This window comes from Eurosta solidaginis, chromosome 5, assembly GCF_040869045.1.
Source record: "Eurosta solidaginis isolate ZX-2024a chromosome 5, ASM4086904v1, whole genome shotgun sequence".
NCBI classification, from domain to species: Eukaryota; Metazoa; Arthropoda; class Insecta; order Diptera; family Tephritidae; genus Eurosta; species Eurosta solidaginis.
The window spans coordinates 76,199,829-76,226,700 of record NC_090323.1 but is presented as its reverse complement, the minus strand read 5'-3'; the positions used below and the strand labels follow the sequence as shown (position 1 = coordinate 76,226,700).

The following is a 26,872-nucleotide window of genomic DNA, read 5'->3' as shown; positions in this document are numbered from 1 at the left end:
CGACTGGTTACTCTTGGCCGTTTATTAACTAAATTGATAACTTTCAGGATGAAATCCTCAAAGTAGCTGTAATGAAATATGGCAAAAACCAGTGGTCACGTATTGTATCACTGCTGCACCGCAAATCTGCCAAGCAATGTAAGGCACGCTGGTACGAATGGCTTGATCCTAGCTTAAAGAAGACAGAATGGTCACGCGAGGAGGGTGAAAAGTTTTTGCATTTTGCCTAATTAATGCCAACACAATGGCGTACAATTGCGCCGATTATTTCAGAGGGTTAACTGGCACTAATTGTTCACACCAAATTGTTAGGTACAGGATTCGCCACGGGTAGGTGAGGTTGGCAATCACAACCCCTTGAATCATTTTGGTCGGCAGGTATGCCGCGGATATATTCTTGGCACTTGTTATTGATGGCTTTTATGATGCCACCAACACAATCTGGACAGACGCCAATGCTCAGTGAACCACCCAAGCCGTGTCAACCCCCAATACCCGAACACGTCCGGACGTCCTGGTTATAATGTATGCTAATACAACTAATAATTTACAAATTTGCTGATGATTATTTTTGTGTTATTTTCTTGAGCAACCACCTGCACCTGTTACTGGTAAATATCAACAGCCGCAACAGTATGATCAAGCCCAACGCCGTTTAGATCCCGATCAGATGCCAAATCCGATAAGCGTTATCATTGAAAATCAAAATAGCGCTAATGGTGCTTTTATTACTAATGAACAGGGTTTATTACCACCATTGGTGACCACAAAATATGTGGTAGAAGATCAGGGTAACTCCTCGCCACGTTACGTTAGGTATTGATAATCGAAATTAATGTTTTGTTTGGCAATTACATTGATCTTTCTTCTTTGCAGGTCGTCTTTGTATTGCATACATGCAACAGCTGATTTATTAAAAACAACAGCTTTGTCCATTACACTTACCGCCTCACCAATGGCACGAACGGTTGAGGGTGAATATGAGCCACCCATTGTAAATTTTGGTGAATTGGGTGCAATTAGATCTAATCGTTGCAAGGCTCAATAGCAACTTGTAGATGCTGGTCGTCGTTTCCAATGTCTAATGTGTAAAGTAACAAGAGATGGTAAAAAAAATATTTCACTTTTACTTGTGTTCATTGATCCATATTTTTTGTCAACAGTGCCAACTGCATATTTCCAACATTTGGGCCATACCGGACAGCGTGTCGATAAATATGAACGTCCTGAACTTGTATTGGGTACATGAGTATTTGTGTAAAAAATGCTTGGGTACCGATAGCTCTCATGGTAAACCTCAACTCATATCCACATCAATGCCTCGCATTCAATTGGGTTCACGTAGTATGGACAAGCATATTGTTGATTCCAGTGGTAAGGCCACAATTTCAAATGATGGGGCAACCATTATGAAACTATTGGATATTGTGAATCCAGCCGTAAAACTCTAGTAGACATCGCCAAATTTCAAAATGCTGAGGTAAGTTTTTTGTTATATTAGAATGTGTAGAATAAAAATGTTTCTCTTATCAGGTGGTGGCACCACTTCAGTAGTACTTTAAGCAGGTGAAATCTTAAAACAAGTTAAACCATATGTTCAGGAAGGCGTGCATGCACGTATCATCATTAAAGCTATACGTAAAGCATTATAATTATGCATGACCAAAATATGACATGGCTGTACATGTGGAAGCGCCAATCAAAGGAACAACAAAGTGCTTTATTGGAAAAATGCTCTGCCACAGCAATGTCCTCCAATGTCCAAGAGTATCAGAAAATTGTTAATGCTGAATGGCGTCTCCTGTACGATAAAATAGGTAAGTAAGGCGCCAATGTTGTGTTTTCTAAACTACCAATTGGTGATGTTGGTACACAGTATTTTGCAGATCGTGAAATGTTCTGTTAGTGTACCAGAAGAAGATTTGAAACGTACAATGAAAGCTTGTGGTGGAGCTGTTATGACTACAGCTAATGATATTAATTCAAGTGTTTTGGGTCAATGTGATTACTTTGAAAAACGTCAAGTTGGTGGTGAACATTTCAACATTTTCCAAGGTTTGATAGTGGGTTTGACATTAACTTCATTTTTATAGTTTATAATTATTTAAAGGTTGCGTTAATGCTAGAACATATACATTGATTTTACGTGGCGGTGCCGAACAATTTTTGAAAGAAACTGAGCTTCGTTACATGATGCTATAATGATTGTGCGGCGTACAATTAAACATGATTCTGTTGTTGTTGGTAAGTCAAAATACAAATTGAAAAAAATTTCTAATCTTAAATTGTTAAGTAAAATTATGAAAAGATTGTGTCCAACTCCGGAAGAAAAAACTAAAAAATTTGTGTCAGTGAAATGATAATTATTGCTTTTGGTTGTTATTTTGAGGCATCGTCATCGAGTTCCTTCTGATCGTATATGCCGGTTCTTTTGCATTCTTTTACATGCATAAAGTGCCGTTTAAGCCTTCCTCACCCTCTCCTCCACGTTGAGCTTCCATGACAGCTTACTGTCTAGGATCATTCCTAGATATTTTGTGCAAGGTTTCCCCGTAGGGTCGCCCCTTCTAACTTAGGCCTGGTCCAATTAGGGACCTTGTACCTCTTTGTAAACAAGACCATATGCAACGTCATCTGCGTAAACCGTAAGATTTCTGGTCCCTCGTAGAATCCCCTAAGCAGTTGGTTAATGACCAGCGTCCACAGCAGAGGTGATAGCACCCGGAGTGCCCCTGTCCACTAATTTCGTGGCCGCGTACAATCCCCATTGCGATGTAATCTTACTGCAGTTTAACATGCAGTCGATCCATCTGGCTAAGGCTGGATGTACTTTAACGTAATTAAGACCATCAATAATCGCCCATTTATAAAGCCCCGGCAATGCTTAAGAAGACTTCTAGAGCATATTCCTTATATTCCAGGGCTTTTTCTATGCTTATTACCACCCTATGCAATGCGGTGTCTACTGACTTGCCTTTGGTGTACGCCTGTTGTGTTGTGGAGAGCAGCTTTTCATCCACGTTGGACTTTATGTACACATCTATCAGCCTCTCAAAGGTTTTGAGGAGAAATTATGGGTCTATAATCTTTGGGATACACGTGATCGATCTTCCCCGCCTTTGGTAGGAAAGCTACACGAGCAGTTCTCCAAGAGTGCGGTACATGATTCAGTTTATGCACCCATCGAATATTATTTTAAGCCATCCCACGACCGCCCTACTTGAAACTTGTAGCATGGCCGGACATGTACCATCTGAGCCCGGCGATTTCACCACCACTACGAGGTCCTCAGTAGTGTAATTAGGCAGCATATATGAATGCAGCTGTTTCCTTACCATTACTACAGCTCGCACCCGTCCTTCCATTTGCGCATAGTAAACGCCAAATCCGCGCGCGCTAAGTCCAGAACCCTTTCCTCCCGATGGAAGCCACGGCTCCTGGATCAGCGCGTTAGGAGGAGGAGTTCGCTCGACGCCCATTTACTGTGTTGGAGGTTTATCTGTATGACTCGCAGTACCAATGGGCTGCTTGTCCCCCTCCAGCACCTTCATCGTGACGTCGTCGTCCTCCTCTAGCCCTTTTGGTTTAGAGTGTTCGAAGCCCCCTTCAGCCTCTTGTACCTGTTGTGCCGGGTGTTCCTCTGTGCGACTCACAGCACCATCTGGCTGTTGGTCCCCTTCTAACACATTCGGGGTGACGTGGGCTACCTCCACCTGTCTTTTTTCCCTTAGGCTTTTGAGGTCCTTTTCGACGTCCACCGTGTTAGGACTTTAATACCCGCGACTTCTTTTCCTGAGTCGCATATACATTTTGCCTGTACCTAAGGACATTTTTCCAAGCTGCGCGTACAATATATCCTTTGCCTGCTTGTTTATTTGGAAGGTGTATAGGCCGAGATACAGTAAGGACCTTCGAATCCTGTGTCGGTATGTTCGGATTATTGAATACGGCTTCGCCAGCCGCACTATAAAACTCACCCTCGATCGTATGCCCATTGCTCTGGGAGGACCCCGCCTCCAGATCGTAGCTGTATGTAGCCTTACTTTAAGGATCACCATAAACGTGGTGGCCGTCGTCGCCATATTTTAGAGTTCATTAAAAATGAGTAAAATCCGAACTATATATTTTAAGACAAAATACTCGGCTTTTTATTTCACACTCTATAAAACACGTCCGCTTTTTTTGATAGTCACAATTATATTGATGGCATTGAAACATGAAAAATGCCGAGCCATCATTGCCAGTCATTTTTCGTGTTTCACCCCACATATATCTTACTCTCTCTTACACGCTATATTTCAATGCTCATGGCATATTGTGTTGTGTTGTATTCATTTTATTTGTAACATTCACAATTAAATATTATTGTGAGCAACAATGTTGCAATGATGCCAGATGATTATTAAAAAGTTAAATTGGGGGATTTTATCATTACATCACCCTTTTTGGGGAAAAGAAGAATTGACAAAGTGATCAATTTTGTCACATTTTTCTTTTACCATAACTTATAAAAATTGTTGCGAACAAACGAATGTATACTTATATTAGGGTGTACCTCCCCTTTTTAATTCGTTGGTTCGGAACCATTTTTATTAATAATTGAAAAAAGATTTTATACATCGAATAGTTAACCTTTAGCTACATTTTTATAGTTCATTGTAACTTAAATGAAAGGTATAAATATTAATGATATTTTAATTTATGACAAAATATGCTGAGTGTTTCTTTTTTCGTAAATATTTGTGTTTTACATATTTAATTTAAAGTTTTATATTTTGTATTAGATACTAAATATGTATTTTTTTTGTTACGGACCATTTTATAAAAAGGTTTATTTGAATATACAAAATTTGTGCTTCTTTTTTTGTGGTTTTTTTTTTTTTTTTGTTTTAACAATTTTTACGCCTTCGTGGCTGCTTAAATGCTAGTAAGTAAATTTTGGATTTGCTTTTTAATCAAATTTAAAGTTTAGTGAGATTATTAAGGTAATATTAATTTACTTTACTAAGTCGGTTTTTATGTACCACTTTTTCTTTGTTTTTGACTTCATCGAAAATAGTTACGTTAGGTTCGTTAATTTTAGTTATTGTAAACGGACCTTGATAAATATTTTCGTGTTTATGGTGTGGTTCTTTTTGTAAAAGCACTCTATCTCCGATTTTTACAATTAAAGGTCGTGCCGTTTTATCGTACAAATTTTTACTTTGTAGCTTATTTTTATTAATTAGGTTTTGTGCCATTTTGTGCGTTTTCTGCATCCTAAACTTAACTTCTTTGGCATAGTTTTCGACATTATAAATTGGGTCAATTGTTTCTTTTGTTAATTCATTAGGCTAAGTTGCCTTTTTTCCAAAAACTAACTCGTAAGGCGAAAATTGATTGTCGAAAACTGTGCTACTCGTAGTGTTGTGTAGGAAGGTAAAATATTTTAAATAAACATCCCAATCAGAAAAATTGTCTTTTAGATATGCACGTAAGTATTCATTAAACACTCTATGATTACGTTCAATCGTGCCAACAGTTTCATGATGGTATGCAGTTGAAAAATTATGGTTAATGTTTAAAAATTTAGTTAATTCTTCGAATAATTCATTTTTAAATTCAGTACCTAAATCTGATTTTATGGCATTCATTGTGCCGTAAGTTAAAATGAATCCTTCAAAAATAGCCGAAGCGATTGTTTTTGCCGATTTGTCTAGTACAGCGACTGTTACCAGATATTTAGTCATGTCGCAAATCATGGTAAGTGCGAACTTGTTACCATATTTGGACTCAGGTAGGGGTCCTATTGTGTCAATTACTAGTATATCAAATGGTTTACAAGGAGTTGGTGTTAAAACAAGTTTTTCTTTTGTTTTAGGTTTAACCTTGTTTAAAAGACAATCCTTACAATTTTTGATATATTTCGATATATCGCGAGTCATGTTCTTCCAATAAAATTTTGTTCGCAATTTTGCGTAAAGTCTTTTCATTCCGCAATGTCCACCGGAAATGGGATCATTATGGTATATTTTTATAAGTTTTAATTTGGTATCTTCATCTGTTACTGTCTCCACTGGATCTGTTAATATAATTTTTAATGATTTTAAAATTTTATTTCCAATATTTTTGAATTTCGTAATTGTATAATGTTCGAACATAATATCGTTTTTAGGCCATTCAATCTTCTTAATTTTGTGTTTGCCGGCTTCTGATTCAAGCCTCGAAAGTAATTTCTCTAAAGTCATTATTTCGTTAACAAGCTCAAAACTAAGTAACTCGAGTTTCTTATGTTTAACATGCGCAAAAATTCTTAAATTTGTTGTTTTATTATTTTTATCGTACGTAATTGCGGATCTTATTCGTGGGACTTTTTTCGAAAAATTAAATGAAAATTTGTCGTAGACATGTAAAGTAAGTTGTTTTTCGTCGTTTTTGTCTGTTTTCTTATGTAAATTTTTGTCGTTTGCCTTTTTTGTCATTGCCCTTGTCTGTACTGCCAAAATTTGTTTATTAGCTTCTTTAATCTCATCGATTGTTATACGCGATAGTGCATCAGCACAAACGTTTGATTTAACTTTTATATATACAATAGTAAAGTTATATTCAGATATTTCCAGTCTTATTCTTGAAAGTTTTGAAGATGGGTCTTTCATTTTGAATAAGTATACTAGAGGTCTATGGTCTGATTTTACAATGAAATGGGTACCATACACATATGGTCGAAATTGCTTGATAGCAAAGTAAATAGCTAAAAGCTCTAATTCTATAATGGGTTTTTTCTGTTCGGCTTTATTAAATGCTTTGGAAGCGAAACAAATTGGTAAATCACTACCTTGCTGTTCTTGACTTAAAATAGCGCCACATCCAGTTGTGGAAGCATCAACTGTAATAATGAATTGTTTAGTAAAATCTGGATATTGAAGTAATTTTGGTGAAAGTAACGCTGCTTTCAAAGATAAAAATGCTCTTTCGCACTCAACATCCCATACAAATTCAACTCTTTTTCTGCTTAATCGATTTAAAGGCGCTGCCAGAGACGCAAAATTAGGTATAAACCGTCTGTAATAGTTTGCAAACGCGACGAATCGTCGTACGGCGTCTTTGTCAGTCGGTTTTGTATATTTTTTAATTGCGTTTATCTTAGAGTCGTCTGGCAACAAACCTTCGGCTGAACACTTATGACCTAAAAATGTAACTTCTGGTCGTAAAAAGTTGCATTTATTTGGGTTAAGTTTGAGGTTAAAAGATCTACAAGTATCGAAGACTTTTGAAAGATTTTTAATGTGGTGTGCTTCGCTACACCCTATGACGATAATATCGTCGACGTACAAAAATGCTACATTGGGTGGTATACCCGAAAAAGCTATGGTCATCATTCGTGAGAATGAATTTGGTGCTATATTTAAGCCGAATGGAAGCACTTTCCATCTAAATGCGCCACGGTCAGTGCTGAAAGACGTAATGTCACGAGAGTCAGGATGCAAGGGGATTTGATGAAATCCTGAAAAAAGATCTAATGTGGAAAAATATTTTGCTCTACCGAGATTGTCTAAAATATCGTCAACTCTAGCTAGTGGGAATTTATCAGCAATGAGTTTTTTGTTTACTGCGCGAAAATCTACGCACATACGATATGCTTTTTGACCATTTGTATCTTTCTTTGGGACTACAATCAAAGGACTATTGTAATTCGAATAACTAGGTTCAATCAAATCGTTGTCTAATAATTTATTTACTTGGCGATTTATTTCTTCGCGTTGAGAGTATGGCAATCTATAGTTTTTAACATATACCGGATCGTTGTCTGTCAATCTTAGTTTTTGCTCGTAAAAGTTATTTAAAGTCATCTTGTCCGTGTCAAGAGCGAAAATGTCGGCATAATCTATGCAAAGGTCAATTAATTTACTATGAGCATGCTGAGGTATTTGATTTTTTAAAATCGAAGTTAGTTTTTTCGTACGTTTGTCTTCTGTTTCTGTCTTGTTAATTGTATAAACATTGTAGTTTGAAAGTTTTTCTGTCTGAATACTTTTTCTTTTCACATACTTTATATCATCTGTGGTATTTATAACTTTAATAATTGGGTTACTGGAATTAACAATGCACCTAGCTGTGAAAACACCTTTTTCGATTTCCTGCGAGTCCACGAAAAGTGGTTCGGGTGAATTTCCTAAATCAAAAAGTCTGAATATTTCGCATCTTGGTGGAATGATACAACTGTCGCTTTCTGTTCCGTGTAGGATTGGTATCGCGACTTTTTCATTACCTACCCAAAAGGAAATACTATTTATTTCATAATTAATAATGCATGTCAGGGTGTGGGTGTTCCCCGCGTTGGGCGTACCTTGGCCCGCTCGAGTGGTACGGCCGAACTCTCAAGTCATTGGCAAAAGTACCTAGAAAGACGAAATAAAAAGGTATGCAAAAGTAACAATCCTTAGATTCATTTTTCGAAGCAAGTGTACTTCCCGTAAACTCGACATCCCAAAGTCCCAACATCTCGTCCTCTACGCCTCAAAGCCGGAGCCTCCTAAGATACACACTGAAATAAAAATAAAGAAAGAAAACAAAACACTTTAATTATTGAGGGCATGAAAGCGTAACACTTATCTAAGTGCACAATTTTTTTGTGTTGGGTAAGAAATGCACGAAAGTTACAACAACCACATGAAAGTTGGCAACATCAACTGCAAATGTTTATAAATGAAATTTTAATTTTTTTATTACATGTTATTGTGCCTGAGGCATGTAGTTGTCGCTGGACACCTTTCCCGACATTTTTGGACGCTTTCAGCAGTCGACTACTGCTCCAAAACTCCAAGAATTTGTGGATATCGTTGATCCCTACGCCATGGAACCATAGGGGCAAAGTGGCTTCTTCCAAGCCGGCCCAGATGCGCAATGTAGGGCCTATAAACCGCACTGCCCTTTTCAAAACAAACACTCGCGCACTAAATTTATTTTTATTTAAAATATTCAATATTTAATAAAATACCGCGGACATTAATTCGTACGATATAAAAAAAAACAAAAGGTAAATAAATAAGAGAACTGTCAAACATGGGGTATATTCACAATAGAGGAATTGGCAAAAGCTCTTTTCCAAGGGTTGCCAGTTAGCCATCGAGAGTGGTGAATATAGGAAAGAGATGAATATAGAGTGTAGATGGTTGCGATTGATTCTGAAGGATGACAATACAAAACGGTATAGGAAAACGGTGCCGGAGATCGATTCCAACGATATAAAAGGGGGTTACTGTAGGACATGTAAAACTATTGTATTATTGAAAAGCAAGCAAAGCGGTAGTGTGCGGGTGTTCAAAGTGGTGGCGGGAAAGTTGAATAAACGAAATCGGTGAAAATTTAATTTAAGTAAATTTCCTGTGCGCGCAAGGTCCAAAAGGACAAAGTCGTAAATTTTTTTTTTTGTTAACGAAGTGTTGGCCAAAAGGCTCTAGATTTCGAAAACTACTCCGGAATCTGGGCAATAATAGTAATGCTAAAAGCCTCAAGTTTCTACGACAAGTATCTGTGGTAATAATGGTAATGCAGTGGTAAGTCACGAGAAGATCCTGTGATAGGGTGGAACAAGAAAGTGGAGACACACCTAAGGAAAGCCTGATCCTTTTTTTGTACATATATGCGGCATAACCAGCCACTTACCGTTGTAATCTTCGAGAGACGATCGAGCCGAAGGAGACTGTCCGGAGCGCACTACAAACGTTTTGGTAAGTTCCAAAAGAACAAAAAAGTGTTATTTATTTTATTTTTTTTTCTGCGTCAAATTGGCGTTCACATTCGGTGACCACAATCACCACAAAATAGTCAAGTGAAAATCCCACTTTCTGTTTCTAAAAACTTTCTTTTGTATAATTTTCTGGTAAAAATAATTTTTTTTGTTGGGGATAGTTTTCATTTTTGTTCACAGCCACCCTAGCATGGGTGAAGCCAATTTATATTTCACATACGGACGTTCCAAAACGCGTGAACGCCAAATTGGCGGATACTCCATCATAAATTCGCGCTAATCAATTTTTCGTTCCTCCAGTGGGAAGAACATTCCTAGTTACCTGATACATGGCAGCGCCAGGAAATTATTTTCAACAGATCTTCCAAATTATTTTTAACTGATCTCATATGATATTTCAACCGATTTCACGTCTTAAGATTTTTACCATCAACCGATTTCACGTCTTAAGATTTTTACCATCAACCGATTTCACGTCTTAAGATTTTTACCATCAACCGATTTTACATCAATAAGGAACCGATAAGCGAGGACAATAACCACCACGTAGGAATCTGGCCACAGTGCTGGCGAGAATATAGCTACCGGAAATATACCAACCAACATAATTTTTCGAATTAATAGCATATATGTAGATATAATAGCCATTTATATTTCTGCCTTAAGTTTTTTGTGCGACCTAATATATGATGTGTAAATTAATGTAGAACCTATATTATTGAATGTTGCCTATATGAAGAAGTGCCAATCGCTCACCGGAAGCACCAAACGAAGAAATTTTGCCTAAATCAACCTGGTTGGAAAGACACCAATTCGAATGATTCCCCCTCAACCCACGTAAAAGAGCTCTTTTAGGTAGGCTTTAGGGTGTGTGATAACTTAGAATTTTGCTCGAATTGGGCCTACGAAAGTTTGGTTTTACTTTGGTGACGAAAGGTCCGAAATATACTTACAGTCTTTATATACGCGTACATATAAGTCTTTGTGTGTAACACTGTTTATATTCTGAGTCATTCGTTGTGTAGTTCTTTTTTTTTTGTTGGCATAAGGATTACATAATGTTCAAAATTGCGAGATCGAACTTTTTGTCACATAAATAAAAGAGGTGAAGAAAGAGCCTCTGGTGTAAGTTTATTGTTTTTTTTGAAATCCATATTGAACATATATTTAAATAATTTACTTATTCGATAGGTTTTTTTTTGTATTAGTTGTTCCGAAAACATAATTACATAACATATTATTGCGTCATTTTTTTTTGTGGAAATTGTGTGAGTAATGTACAATCTCCGTATACCGCATACATATTCCATTTTAAATAAGTGATTGCGCATTTAATATACGTGGTTAGTTAGGAATCAGAGGCTGTTATACTGCCTTGCATAGTTATAAGAAATTCAAATAAATATGTTAGAACTAAATTGAACTGAAAGAAGAAATTAAAATGGTTTGCTAAATTTAATTGGTTGGGGAGGGGTGAAGATGGCATTAGGGTGAGTATGTAGGGTCATTTGGAGCAGAGGAAAAGGGGACTCGCTGCCAAGCAGAAATTCGAGCGGTCCATGGCAGGGTGGGCTTTCTGCGAGGGAGGTGCGCGGATGTAAGTATAATGATGATTGTGACATCCGCCCCGCATCAAGGTGGACAAGGGTTAAGGGCCCCGACCTCTCGCCCTGAGCTAGCTGGGGGACATTCCACCTTGATTGCGCAAAGGGGCGGATTCACCTTCTAACAGGTGTACGTGACAATTATTATTAATATGGCGCCCAAACGAAAGCATAGAGAGGGGGCCGCTATATTTAGTATAGCGGCCAACCAAAAGAAATTTTCTTTAAATACCATATACATATGTATGGTGATAAAGTAAAATGTTATCGTGAGGATTGTACAGCAGCGCCGCTGAATGAAATAGGCGCCCGGCAATGAGCAAATTTTAAATTCGAAATCAACATCTAAGTCGTTAGTAATAGCAAAGCTCATTTCATATAAATATATTTCAATTTTTATATTATAAATATACATATTTTTTCACGTATGCAATCATCGATTTAAACGGGTCTGGCCGTATGCGACCAACACCCTGTTTCGGTGACTTATTCATGGTGTTTGATCCGAAAATTTAAATGCACCGAGACAGGAGTTGGAAGCACATGGCAGACCCTAGCAATAGCCCATAGATGGCATAGCCGCATTAGGGTGGCCGACTATTTGCATCTTTTATAATTTACTAAAAATTATTTTTCTTTCATTACAATACAATCAATCTTTTTTTTTGTAGCTTCAGCTAAAAGGGAAGTCCTTATTAAGTTTTTTTGTTAATATGTTGCTCCGTAATTATGGAAAGTATACATTATGACCTCAAGCGGTCAGCTGCATAAAGCTAGTGTTGCATAATGTATGCGAATTTTAGAACAGATCCACATATAGATTTTTTTTTTGAAATACTGAAGTGCATACACCCTCGTAGGAACGCAAGAGTTTGCTCCAATGACTCCTAGCATCAAAAATTTTTTTTTGATAGGCCTGCATGTTATCTGAACCCACCCAAACCTATATATGTGAAATTTGAAATTGTTAATACTTTTTTGGAAAACAATTTGAAGTCAAAGAGTTTGACATAGAATTCAAATTATAAATAATTTTCTTTGAGGGAACATCCAAAGTAAATAGTTGAAACTGATCTTCGAAAAAGAACGAAATTAAACGATAAATTTTTTTTTGCTATAAACATCTTGTTTGAAAACAATTTTTGCGATCAGATTTGAAATCGAATTGCCTCCTTTTTTTTTGCGGGAAACAATTTAAAGTCAAATATTCTGAAATTGAATTGAAATTATAAATAAATTTTTTAGGGGAAACAAGTTAAACATACGGATAGGATTTTGGAAGTCGAAGTAGCAACCGAAGTTTTTTTTTGAAATTGAGCGGAAATCAGATTAATTTTTTTTTTTTGCGAAATAAATCTAAAAAAATAGACTGTGCGATAGGGGTAAAACACCAATCGTATGGGTCGCTTTGAACCTTATAACACCCGATACAAGACTAAACAATTAAATAAACTAAAATCATCTAATATGGCGAACTCTCACGACACTACCTTTATAGATCTTTCTGATCGATTCGGGGGCGGTAACACAGCCGTAGCCGCAGGCGGAGAGAGTAGGCAAGCGAATAATGATAACCTTTCAGCAGAGCCAAAGAAGAACACCGGTACGATTTCGAAAGCGCCGAGAGAGCAATCGCAACCATTACCAGCTCCACCGTCTAACCTGAATTTCCCACCACCTACTGTTACCAATACTGTCGAACTAAATCGTGCTTCTGTAAGCAACCCTCGGGGGCTTAGGGATGAGTTAGCACCAATTTTAAAAGAATTGATGGTCGAGGCGAAACAAGCGATTCTGACGGAAATTCGTGAGAGTTTACCGGAATTAACTAGGGCAACTCCAAATACGGGTACAGCGTTAGAGCCGTCAGGGGGTAACGATAGGGCACGTAACCGGAACAATAAACGACGAAGACACAATTCGAGTATTGAATCTCGTAATTCTAGGCGCTCCGTCGATTTAGCTACGCATGCCGACATAAATAATGGTAACGGTAATAGAGACAACAATCACCACATGAGTAGTGCAGCAGCCTACACGCGCAACAACCCACCACCAGTTCGTCAACCACAAATTGTCGAGGAAGGAGAATTTGCAGCTATCTCTGCCGGACGTCAAGAGGCGTCGGGACTGAGGAATAGGGAACTTGCCAGGCCTGAGATTAAGGTAGAAAAATGGGGACTAGATTTTAAAGGGCACCGCGACGGGATGCCGGTGGAAGATTTTATGTTTCGATTAGAGTATTTAAAAGGTCAATACGGGTGTACATGGAATGAAATAATACGCGATTTCCATCGATTGCTGAGCGGTGCAGCACGCGAGTGGTACTGGCTTTATATAAGGTCGCACGGCCGAGTCGATTGGCCGAGTTTACAGCTCGCGCTGCTACGCCAATTTTCATCACAACGTACAGATTTCGAGATCCTCAGGGAATTGACAGAGAGGAAGCAAAGGCCTGGAGAAAATATCGACGAGTATTTTCACGCAGTTGGTATTTTACGTTCGCGACTCAAAAATCCGATACCCGAATACGAGATAGTACGATTAGTAAAAGGGAACTTGCGCGAATCGTTAGCTAAAATGGTCTACCCTATTTCGGCATATTCCTTAGACCAATTACGGATGGAATGTAAGGAAGTCGAACGATGTTTTCCGCGCCGAGACCGCATACCGCTGAGTAGTTTTACGCCAAGCACACAACAGGTAAACGAAATTTATCAAGCTGAAGATGATGAGCGTTTTGCTCCCGGTGATGAGGGTCAAGTCACCGTGGAGGAAATACGTCATCAGTCTTCAAATAAGCAGTCGGGCGTTCGCAGAAACGTTTCATGCTGGAATTGTGGCGCTGACGGCCACTTCTTCACCGAATGCATGTCGCTTCAGCGGCGTATTTTCTGTTACAAATGTGGCAAACAGGATGTTATTACTCCTAAATGCCCAATGTGTAACCCAGCGGGAAACGCTTTGGGGAACGCGATTGTGACGGGGGAATCGCGCTCCACCCAAACCTCGTCAAAGTAGACGCGTCAACAAATACCGAACCGGACATTGAATCCGAAGTTACCACTGATATTTGCATTTTTAAGAAAACCCCAAAAACCAGAAGCACATCAAACACCAGGAAGGAAAGTACGATATCCTATGAAGAACGATTTAGAAAATACCTCGAAACTCGGGAAAGAATTTTTGCAGAAAGCATTGTTATGGGACGTCGGGCAGTTTCGCGTAAAATTCAGAAGGCAAGGGAACGATTTAAAAAGAGGAAAAAACTCCGACAGAAGGTAGTGGCATCTATTAGGAAAATAAGTACAACAGACCCGCGTGTGTATGCGGATATAGATATAAAGGGCATACAAACACGCGGCCTACTAGATACTGGCGCCTCCGTCAGTATTCTAGGCCGTGGCTGTCGGGAATTTGTAGAAGGATTAGGAGTTCCTATCGAACGTTATGTGTCTTCTGTCACAACTGCAGGCGGCCGCAGACATAATGTCTTAGGCAAAATCACTTTACCGGTAAAGTTTAATACAGCGGAACAAAAAATTACATTTTTTTATGCCCATATCTCGAACAAAAGATCTACCTCGGAGTCGACTTTTGGAGGGCGTTTCAGTTGGCACCTGAAGTTATTACCGTGGATGAAATAGATCTAACAAAAATAGAGCAAGAGTTGGTATCTGACGAAGACAGGAACGAACGTCGGGTTTTACACTGTTTAACACCAGAGCAGAAAGAACGTTTAGAAAAAGTAGTAAAAGGGTTTAGAACATATGAAGATCACGGGTTGGGGCGTACAAGCTTGGAAAAACATACAATAAAGTTGGTCGACGAAACAGTACCGATTAAGGAGCGACATTACCCTCTTTCGCCGGCGATGCAAGCCATCGTGTACGGAGAGGTCGATAAAATGTTGGAGTTGGGCGTTATAGAGGAGAGTGAGAGTCCATGGAGCAACCGAACAACAGTGGTAAGAAAGCCAGGGAAGAATCGCTTCTGCCTAGATGCGCGCAAACTCAACGCCGTCACGGTAAAAGATGCATATCCCTTACAAAACATAGAGGGTATACTAAGCCGCATTGACGACACCCACTTTATAAGTAGTGTTGATTTAAAGTTCGCGTTTTGGCAGATCGAGCTAGACGAAGCTAGTAAACCCTACACTGCTTTCACCGTGCCTGGTCGCACACTCTACCAATTCGTTACAATGCCATTTGGATTGTGCAATGCGGCCCAAAGACTATGTCGCCTAATGGACCGTGTCATTCCACAAAGACTAAAGTCAAATGTTTTTATCTATTTGGATGACTTATTAATCATCGCTCCTGACTTTGACTCACATCTTCGAATTTTACAAGAAGTCGTCATCTGCTTAAGAGACGCGAACCTTACGATTGGGTTGAATAAATCGAAATTTTGTTTTAAAGAGTTGCCATATTTAGGTTATATTGTAGGAGGCGGGATGTTAAAGACAGATCCTGAGAAGGTCAAAGCAATACAGAAAATCCCTGTTCCAAAAACGGTAAAAGAGGTGCGCAGTTTCCTCGGAACTGCCGGATGGTATAGGAGATTTATAAAAGATTTCGCCACAATGGCAGCACCTTTGACAGATTCGTTGAAGAAGGGGAGAAAGTTCGAAATGTCTGAAGAAGCAGTGGAAGCATTCAATAGCTTGAAGAGAGCACTCACAAGTGCTCCAGTTCTCAGACACCCTGATTTCTCAAAAAGATTTTTCATACAATGCGATGCATCTGATTATGGTCTGGGTGCAGTACTCTACCAAAAAGAAAATGATGATGCAGAAAAGCCAATCGCATACTTTTCACAAAAGTTCAACGAATGTCAAAGAAAATATAGTATAACGGAGAAGGAATGTCTTGCGGCGGTGATGGCCGTCAAGAGATTTCGACCATATATTGACTTAATGCCCTTTACAATAGTGACCGACCACGCTAGCCTTAAATGGCTAATGTCTTTGAAAGATCTAAATGGGAGACTTGCGAGGTGGTCATTACAATTACAAGCTTTTAATTTTGAAATAGAACACCGTAAAGGTGCAGAAAATATAGTGGCCGATACGCTCTCGCGTTGTATAGCAGAGATTACAGAATCCCCAATAGCAAATATGGACACAGTTGAGTTCGAATCGAAGGAATTAATCAACACGATAGAAAACAATACAGATAGGTTGCCTGATCTAAAGGTAGAAGACGGCATGGTTTTTAAAAAGTTTTTGTCGAAAAACGTAGAACTAGAAGAGAATGAGTGGAAATTGTGGGTCCCTGAAGCTTTGACGTCAACTCTCATTGAAAACGCACACTGTCCAGAGATAGCTGCGCATGGGGGTATGGCGAAAACTCTACATAGACTTAGGAGGTTGTACTATTGGTCTAACATGGTGGTACAGGTTCGCAACTTTGTGCGAGAATGCCAGACCTGTAAGGAAACAAAACCGTGTAATGCAATTTTAAAGCCAGGGATCGGAAAGGAGGTGGTAACAGTCCGCCCATTTCAGAAATTATATATTGACTTTTTAGGCAAATATCCGAGGTCGAAACGCGGAAACTGTTTTATTTTTATCATTATTGATCATTTCTCAAAGTTCATTTTTTTGAAGGCAATGCGCGAAGCTACAGCGAGCAATGTGGTTAAGTTCTTAACCGAAGAAATTTTTCATAAGTTCGGCGTACCGGAAATCGTACATTCCGATAACGGTAAACAATTTGTATCCAAACAGTTCTCGGAACTATTAGAAACGTACGGGGTTAGACACCTAAAAACAGCTTTTTATTCACCGCAATCGAATGCCGCCGAAAGGGCAAACCAATCGGTGTTAGCTGCGATCAGATCATATTTAGAAAATGACCATAGGGATTGGGATTTATACCTAAACGAGATTGAGTGTTCTCTTCGGAGTGCAGTGCACTCTGCGACCGGAGTGTCGCCATACTTTGCACTTTTCGGATTCAATATGTTCACGAACGGCGCGGATTATGCCCTCGCAAGGAAACTGAGTTGTCTTAATGACAATGAAATGTTTGTGCTTGATCATAGTGACAGGCTTAGATTAATGCGCGAGAAAATAAAAGAGAATTTGCACCAAGCGTATGAGAGTAACGCGGCGCGTTACAACAAAAGAATCCGCGAAGTACAATTTAAGCCCGGTCAAGAAATTTACAAACGGAACTTTGTACTTAGCGACTTTAAACAAAATGTAAACGCTAAATTTTGTCGCAAGTTCACTAAGTGTCGAATTACTAAGGCGCTAGGTAACAATATGTACTTGTTAGAGTCGTTGGCAGGGAAGAGTTTAGGGGCCTGGCACGCGAAGGACCTTAAACAATAATCGAATCCTAAAGAAAATAACGCTATAGAACCGAAGGGTAAAGAATCTAATTCGACAGAACCTAACGCTTAATAATTAACTTAATACTAGCTAACCTAGAACTAAATAACTTACGGGTAAATAACTTAAAACTACTTAATTGTGTACTATATAACTTAGTACTAAAATGCCGCGTTGTAACCTGTAAAGAATACAAAATGTTATTAAAGGGACATAAAAATATCTCATTACTTGCGTTAATACCATCCCGTCGATGAGGGTCAAGCCGGCGGGGATGGACGTTTCCATAAAACGCTCGTCCAAAATATCTAAAAAGAACACAAAAAGTAATGGTTCTTATAAATATATATTATCATTTTTTTTACTTCCCGTAATGGCACGGCACCTAATTCGACATATGCCCGGCTGAGCTCTCGAGGCAGGAGACGTTGTCAGGGTGTGGGTGTTCCCCGCGTTGGGCGTACCTTGGCCCGCTCGAGTGGTACGGCCGAACTCTCAAGTCATTGGCAAAAGTACCTAGAAAGACGAAATAAAAAGGTATGCAAAAGTAACAATCCTTAGATTCATTTTTCGAAGCAAGTGTACTTCCCGTAAACTCGACATCCCAAAGTCCCAACATCTCGTCCTCTACGCCTCAAAGCCGGAGCCTCCTAAGATACACACTGAAATAAAAATAAAGAAAGAAAACAAAACACTTTAATTATTGAGGGCATGAAAGCGTAACACTTATCTAAGTGCACAATTTTTTTGTGTTGGGTAAGAAATGCACGAAAGTTACAACAACCACATGAAAGCTGGCAACATCAACTGCAAATGTTTATAAATGAAATTTTAATTTTTTTATTACATGTTATTGTGCCTGAGGCATGTAGTTGTCGCTGGACACCTTTCCCGATATTTTTGGACGCTTTCAACAGTCGAGTACTGCTCCAAAACTCCAAGAATTTGTGGATATCGTTGATCCCTACGCCATGGAACCATAGGGGCAAAGTGGCTTCTTCCAAGCCGCCCCAGATGCGCAATGTAGGGCCTATAAACCGCACTGCCCTTTTCACAACAAACACTCGCGCACTAAATTTATTTTTATTTAAAATATTCAATATTTAATAAAATACCGCGGACATTAATTCGTACGATATAAAAAAAAAACAAAAGGTAAATAAATAAGAGAATTGTCAAACATGGGGTATATTCACAATAGAGGAATTGGCAAAAGCTCTTTTCCAAGGGTTGCCAGTTAGCCATCGAGAGTGGTGAATATAGGAAAGAGATGAATATAGAGTGTAGATGGTTGCGATTGATTCTGAAGGATGACAATACAAAACGGTATAGGAAAACGGTGCCGGAGATCGATTCCAACGATATAAAAGGGGGTTACTGTAGGACATGTAAAACTATTGTATTATTGAAAAGCAAGCAAAGCGGTAGTGTGCGGGTGTTCAAAGTGGTGGCGGGAAAGTTGAATAAACGAAATCGGTGAAAATTTAATTTAAGTAAATTTCCTGTGCGCGCAAGGTCCAAAAGGACAAAGTCGTAAATTTTTTTTTTTGTTAACGAAGTGTTGGCCAAAAGGCTCTAGATTTCGAAAACTACTCCGGAATCTGGGCAATAATAGTAATGCTAAAAGCCTCAAGTTTCTACGACAAGTATCTGTGGTAATAATGGTAATGCAGTGGTAAGTCACGAGAAGATCCTGTGATAGGGTGGAACAAGAAAGTGGAGACACACCTAAGGAAAGCCTGATCCTTTTTTTGTACATATATGCGGCATAGCCAGCCACTTACCGTTGTAATCTTCGAGAGACGATCGAGCCGAAGGAGACTGTCCGGAGCGCACTACAAACAAAAAAGTGTTATTTTTTTTATTTTTTTTTTCTGCGTCAAATTGGCGTTCACATTCGGTGACCACAATCACCACAAAATAGTCAAGTGAAAATCCCACTTTCTGTTTCTAAAAACTTTCTTTTGTATAATTTTCTGGTAAAAATAATTTTTTTTGTTGGGGATAGTTTTCATTTTTGTTCACAGCCACCCTAGCATGGGTGAAGCTAATTTATATTTCACATACGGACGTTCCAAAACGCGTGAACGCCAAATTGGCGGATACTCCATCATAAATTCGCGCTAATCAATTTTTCGTTCCTCCAGTGGGAAGAACATTCCTAGTTACCTGATACATGGCAGCGCCAGGAAATTATTTTCAACAGATCTTCCAAATTATTTTTAACTGATCTCATATGATATTTCAACCGATTTCACGTCTTAAGGTTTTTACCATCAACCGATTTCACGTCTTAAGATTTTTACCATCAACCGAATTCACGTCTTAAGATTTTTACCATCAACCGATTTCACGTCTTAAGATTTTTACCATCAACCGATTTCACATCAATAAGGAACCGATAAGCGAGGACAATAACCACCACGTAGGAATCTGGCCACAGTGCTGGCGAGAATATAGCTACCGGAAATATACCAACCAACATAATTTTTCGAATTAATAGCATATATGTAGATATAATAGCCATTTATATTTCTGCCTTAAGTTTTTTGTGCGACCTAATATATGATGTGTAAATTAATGTAGAACCTATATTATTGAATGTTGCCTATATGAAGAAGTGCCAATCGCTCACCGGAAGCACCAAACGAAGAAATTTTGCCTAAATAAAGCTGGTTGGAAAGACACCAGTTCGAATGATTCCCCCTCAACCCACGTAAAAGAGCTCTTTTAGGTAGGCTTTAGGGTGTGTGATAACTTAGAATTTTGCTCGAATTGGGCCTACGAAAGTTTGGTTTTACTTTGGTGACGAAAGGTCCGAAATATACTTACAGTCTTTATATACGCGTACATATAAGTCTTTGTGTGTAACACTGTTTATATTCTGAGTCATTCGTTGTGTATTTCTTTTTTTTTTTTGTTGGCATAAAGATTACATAATGTTCAAAATTGCGAGATCGAACTTTTTGTCACATAAATAAAAGAGGTGAAGAAAGAGCCTCTGGTGTAAGTTTATTGTTTTTTTTGAAATCCATATTGAACATATATTTAAATAATTTACTTATTCGATAGGTTTTTTTTTGTATTAGTTGTTCCGAAAACATAATTACATAACATATTATTGCGTCATTTTTTTTGTGGAAATAGTGTGAGTAATGTACAATCTCCGTATACCGCATACATATTCCATTTTAAATAAGTGAATGCGCATTTAAGATACGTGGTTAGTTAGGAATCAGAGGCTGTTATACTGCCTTGCATAGTTATAAGAAATTCAAATAAATATGTTAGAACTAAATTGAACTGAAAGAAGAAATTAAAATGGTTTGCTAAATTTAATTGGTTGGGGAGGGGTGAAGATGGCATTAGGGTGAGTATGTAGGGTCATTTGGAGCAGAGGAAAAGGGGACTCGCTGCCAAGCAGAAATTCGAGCGGTCCAAGGCAGGGTGGGTTTTCTGCGAGGGAGGTGCACGGATGTAAGTATAATGATGATTGTGACATCCGCCCCGCATCAAGGTGGGCAAGGGTTAAGGGCCCCGACCTCTCGCCCTGAGCTAGCTAGGGGACATTCCACCTTGATTGCGCAAAGGGGCGGATTCACCTTCTAACAGGTGTACGTGACATGCATTTGTTAATTTTCAGAAAATCTTTACCCAGTATGCCATCGGATGGAATATTAAAGTCTTCATTTACTACGTGTAAAGTATGTTTAATAGAAAAGTTTGAAAAATTCAAATTTGCGGTAATTTTACCTAAAGTAGAAACTGAATTAGAAGTGACACCGGTAATGTTAATAATGTCGTTCGTATTTAATGAAATATTTCTGTCTAGACATGATACTTTTATTAAGGAAATGACGGCTTGAGTGTCTACTAGGAAAGAACAAAATTTTTGTGACTCGTTTAGTTGTAATTCTATAAAATCAGAGTAATTTAAATTTAAACAATAGATGCCTATTGGTGAGGGAAGTTCGCTTACTGGCTTAGTTCGTCCTCCCTCAGTGTTCGCTCCTGAGGGGCGCTGGCGTTTAAAACGCGAACGTTTGCGTTTCGACCTCTACCGTTTGAGGATCTTGAATTGTTGTTTCTATTGTTACTATTGTTTGGATTAGGGTTGGTATTTGGACGCGCATTATTATTGTGAATATTCTAATATCTATTTCCGTGATGATTCCTATATCTTTGATTATTATTACCGTTATAGTTACTATTGTATGAAAATGAACTGTTATTATTTCTATAACCAGTATAGCCGCGGTTTGGGTAAAAACCTCGATAACTACCACGTGAATTTCTAAATGTACTGTTACCACGTGATCGAAAAGCTAAAACCTGACGCTCAGTTACTTCGTTGTTTTGTTCTAAAATTAATTTTGCTACTACGTCTTTCGGATCAGTAAATGCCGTTGAGGCTAAAATGGTTTTTACTAAATTGGATTTTGCATTTAGACGACACACGTTAACAGTTTGTTCGACTGCCATTTCATGAGCTTTCGTTTGAGTGATCCCTTCAATAATAAGAGACCGCTCAAGTGAGTCAGCTAAATCTTCAACTTTTTTGGCAAAATCTGTATAATTGTTACCGCTAACGTGCAACGCTGCAATTCTCCCTGATACAACTTTCGAGTTGTCTGGTTTGATCCTATTACGTAGAGCTGTTTTAATTTCGTTGACTGAAGCTACTTGTGTTGGTATTGCTTCACGAGCTTTACCCTCTAATTTTGATTTCAAGAACGCTATGAAAGTATCGGTTAAATCTGCAGTAGCGAATTGTTCGAGTAATTCAATTTTGTCTATAAAAGAATCAAGTGCTAGTGGATCACCACTGTAGTTTTCTCTAATAGAATTAGCACATGTGTTAATAAAAATTCTTTTTTCCTCTGGAGTTGCCATGATTTGATCGTTAAGATCTGGAGCTGAATTAGCAGAAGATGAGGCCACGTTTGTACTAATTGGACCGTTAAGATCTGGGTTTACGTTAAAAGAAGGGTTAACTAAGTTTGCACTATTTGGGTCGTTAGGATTTTGTTTTAAAGTAGAAGAAGTTAAAATTTCACTATTTGAATCGTTAAGATTTGGAGCTAAGTTAGAAGTTGAATTTTTAATGGAAAAATTTTCGAAGCCTGGAAAATCTGTTGATAAAGAAAATCTATTTTCCTGGTTTGTGACTTTTTCGGTCGAAGATGAGGCTAAACTTTCGTAGCTTGAGCCTGATTTGTCTGAATCGGATTCTGAATCTGAAGTTTTTTTCACTTGTCTACCACTTCTAAGGTTGTACATATGAAATTACTAAAGCACTTGCTTGAATGTTGAATTTATATTCGAAGTTAAATTGTTGTGGAAAAAGAGCGAAGAAAAATTTAAGAAAATATTTAACAATTTAGTAAAGGAATTAATTGAAACTGCAGTAAATTTTATGAAAGATCTATGAAAGTAATTGGTTTTAAAAGGGCTCAAAATTATGTATATGAATAGGTAAAAATCTTAAAATGTACTCACGGACGCACCGCTTTAATCAAAAAAATCTCAATTTGGTTTTTCTCGGAACTACCGCATGTAATAAAAATTGAATTGGTTTTTCACGGAACCACCGCATGTAATAAAAAATTTTGGTTTTTAACGGAACCACCGCATGTAATAAAAAAATTGATTGGTTTTTCCGAAAACCACGTATGTATTGTCAAAGAGAATCCAAAATTTATGTTGAATGAGAAGTTGGAATACACAGACACCAAATTTAATATTTTAATTTTTAATATACATACATATATAATTTAGAGAAAAAGTATGCCTACGGGCACGGGAATATTTAATACATATATGTATACTTATTTTTGTTACTGCTGCTGCTGCGCTGGCAGACCTGAATCGCTGCTGGTGTTGCTGCTGGTGTTGTCTTCGATGTATGTGTCTTCGATGTTGTTGTTTTATGCTTAAAGTTGGTGGTGGAGAATTTTGAGTGCCGTTAATTTCGCCGTTATGCGTGGCGTGGTGCGAGTGCCGTTATGAGAATTTATGGAATTTTATAAAATTTTCGTTAGATTTTATTTATTAAATTGTATTTTAGTTTTGTCGAATTTGAATTGTCCTTGTGGTTTATTGGACTCAATGTAGGGAATTTGTATTGTCGTTTGTAAATTTAATATGTAAAATTGAATCGTAGAATTGTTTGAATTTGTATTAGAAGAGTATATTTTAGGTTTGTTAAATTTTATTTTAAGAAATTATATCGTAGTTTTGTAGATTTTAGATAGAAAATTATGTATTGTACTTTTATTGTTGAATTGTAATGTAGGAAATTATATCGTACTTTAGTAGAATTTTATTTTAGAAAATTGTATATTGAGGTTTTATTGAGCTTTAGTTAGGAAATTGCACGCTAGTTTATTAAAAATGTATTTGGAAAATAATGTGTTGAAAATTAGTTGAATTTCATTTAGAAAAATATATCGTAGATTAGTGAAATTTTATTTTAGAAAATTGTATGTTGATTTTTTGTTGAATTTTAATTAGAAAATTGTGTTGTAATTTATTGGAAATTTATTTAGAAGGAATTTAGTTGAATTTATTTAGAAAATTACTCCGTAGGTTAGAATTTTAATTAGCAATTTAAGTATTGAAATTTATTAGAAAATTGTATTTTTAATTTTGCACGTTTATCGCACCACACACACACTTTTGCCTTCTGTCCACTTGAAAAAAAATTCTCACTCACCACTTACTAGACGTCCGGCTCGTTCCGATGTTAAAAATGAAAAAAAAGGAAAAACGAACTATGACCGGGCTCCAGTCCTGTCACGGTCGCCATATTGAGTACGGCTTCGCCAGCCGCACTATAAAACTCACCCTCGATCGTATGCCCATTGCTCTGGGAGGACGCCGCCTCCAGATCGTAGCTGTATGTAGCCTTACTTTAAGGATCACCACAAACGTGGTGGCCGTCGTCGCCATATTTTAGAGTTCATTAAAAATGAGTAAAATCCGAACTATATATTTTAAGACAAAATACTCGGCTTTTTATTTCACACTCTATAAAACACGTCCGCTTTTTTTGATAGTCACAATTATATTGATGGCGGTGAAACATGAAAAATGCCGAGCCATCATTGCCAGTCATTTTTCGTGTTTCACCCCACATATATCTTACTCTCTCTTACACGCTATATTTCAATGCTCATGGCATATTGTGTTGTGTTGTATTCATTTTATTTGTAACATTCACAATTAAATATTATTGTGAGCAACAATGTTGCAATGATGCCAGATGATTATTAAAAAGTTAAATTGGGGGATTTTATCCTTACAGGATTCTGATTCTGCAAAAGTCGCAGTGTATCCTCCGGCTTCATCACGCATGGTATCCATACCTTAACTTTTGTTACCTTGGGGATTTGCGCTTTATCCACCATCTCAAAACGAGCGTTCGTGCCCTGCCTTTGGAGGTTTGGAACCACTTCCTCCAGCCATCGCAAGCTCGCGATGTTGTGGCACGCTATCATCTTCATACCATTATACCATCCCCCGAATCAAAGGTTGGAAGGAGCTTACTTGGTTATTCCCGCATCATCTTAAGCATTAAGCTAATAACCTCCTTTTCTACAGATCTGGAGATCGGCTAAGACCTCACACCAACGACGATTTTCGTTACAATTGCTAGTGCATGCTCTCCAAGATGTAGATCCTGATCGAAAGTCACACCCAAAATTTTAGGGTGTAAGACAGTCGGTAGGGTAATGCCATATGGTCGACATTTGGCGCGGTCATGTTTTAAATAAGGTCACCGATGATTTGGTTGGTGACAATATCAGGTTTCGCGAGGCGACAAAACTGGAGAGATTGGGGAGATAGCTGTTTATTTTATTACAAAGTTCATCAATGTAGGAAACAATAGCATAGGCGTAGAAGCAATAGTGACTCATGGTGGTAAAGGTAGCTATTGATATGTAGAAGTTAAGCAGAAGTTTGAATATGAGTTTTTTAAGTTATACCAAAAAAAGCGTTGAGGATTTTTAATATCTTACCAGGTACCTTCGTACATGTTTCTAAGAATGAAGAATAAAACCTATTCAAACTCAATTTTCACCAGGACAAAGCCGCTGAGACTTCGGTATACTTTAACATACAATACGTTACCCCATTTTAGCACAACTATCATTTTTTGATTTTATTAAATTTTATAAAATGTTTCTTCCTCTACAGTTCTATTTCGGTATGGGATGGTAAATATGGCTTTCGCATTTTCTCCACCAATAACTGTGAAAAGGTGGAAGAAATCTCTGCGTGTAAATCTGACATATTATCTTGGTCGAGCGTTTCTTCAATAGCTCTCTAGTGGTGATGGTGACAGCAGAGAAACCCAACTGTTTACAAATGTTACACTTCAAAAAGAATCAAAATATCTGCCATTGCGTCTACGGCTCAAATACCCACAGTATATGAATGAATCGATTGCACCTAATTGTCTGCCTAACGGATAGTATACATATTCATCAAATCGAAAATATTGCACCAAACGAACTGGGTCTGAATACTGAAACAGTACACATATTCAAAATCGATGAGGAGGCTGTGATGATGGAATAGGGTGAGTTGTTGAATAACATACGAAAACCAATTTAACCCATCTATATATTTGCATTACAGCTAAAGCGTTACAAACAGCAAAAATTGCTGGCGCCAAGCAATTGGAAAAGGCAGTGAAGCTTTCATCACACCGTACGGATGGTGTAAAGTTAGAAACTGCTGTTGTAACAGCTGCCACCGACACAACGGTCATCTCCGAGTAGCGGCTCGTCCGACTATCTATCGAAGACAGTATAATCATATCTTTTGCCAACACAGGTTAGCGATGTGCATGCACAGGAAATGATTTCAATTGGAAAACAAAAATCAATTAAGATAGTTGATTTATTATTAAAGTATTTACTTTTCTTTATATCAACAGTATTAATTTAAGTTGCAATCTCACGTACATATATAATGATGGATGTGATACGATTGCTGTCGGGATTAGATTTGAAACAAATCAATACTCCTGCTATGGGTTGTAGAATTATTGTTTGAATAATTAGATTTAGAACAATAATAAGTCTGACTTAATTACAAGTCGTACATTTTTAAGTTCATCAATTATGACAGCAATCGGATTCCACGACACCTTTGAATATTATTGATCTGAAAAAAGAGTAAACCTAA

At 37.9% G+C, this 26,872-nt stretch overlaps 1 protein-coding gene and 1 long non-coding RNA gene across 2 annotated transcripts; both read left to right on the top strand.

Moving 5' to 3' along the window:
- Nucleotides 1-520: 520 nt before the first annotated feature.
- Nucleotides 521-1,085, top strand: LOC137233703 (protein transport protein Sec24C-like). Its single transcript, XM_067756982.1, has 3 exons — nt 521-525; nt 626-816; nt 877-1,085. Exons 2-3 carry the CDS (start codon nt 671-673, stop codon nt 1,046-1,048), a joined length of 318 nt encoding a protein of 105 aa, XP_067613083.1. The 5' UTR covers nt 521-525; nt 626-670; the 3' UTR covers nt 1,049-1,085.
- Nucleotides 1,086-1,559: 474 nt separating this feature from the next.
- Nucleotides 1,560-26,523, top strand: LOC137233483 (uncharacterized). Its single transcript, XR_010947487.1, has 5 exons — nt 1,560-1,817; nt 1,877-2,055; nt 2,111-2,244; nt 25,877-26,261; nt 26,321-26,523. It is a non-coding gene; the product is annotated as an uncharacterized lncRNA (long non-coding RNA).
- The last annotated feature ends 349 nt before the right edge of the window (nt 26,524-26,872 follow it).

What these genes read in the sequence shown, in the direction of transcription:
- LOC137233703 (XM_067756982.1), top strand. Translation starts at nt 671, where the DNA reads ATGCCAAATCCGATAAGCGTTATCATTGAAAATCAAAATAGCGCTAAT. An exon ending in TCCTCGCCACGTTACGTTAG is followed by an intron (nt 817 to 876) that starts GTATTGATAATC and finishes TCTTCTTTGCAG; the next exon opens with GTCGTCTTTGTATTGCATAC.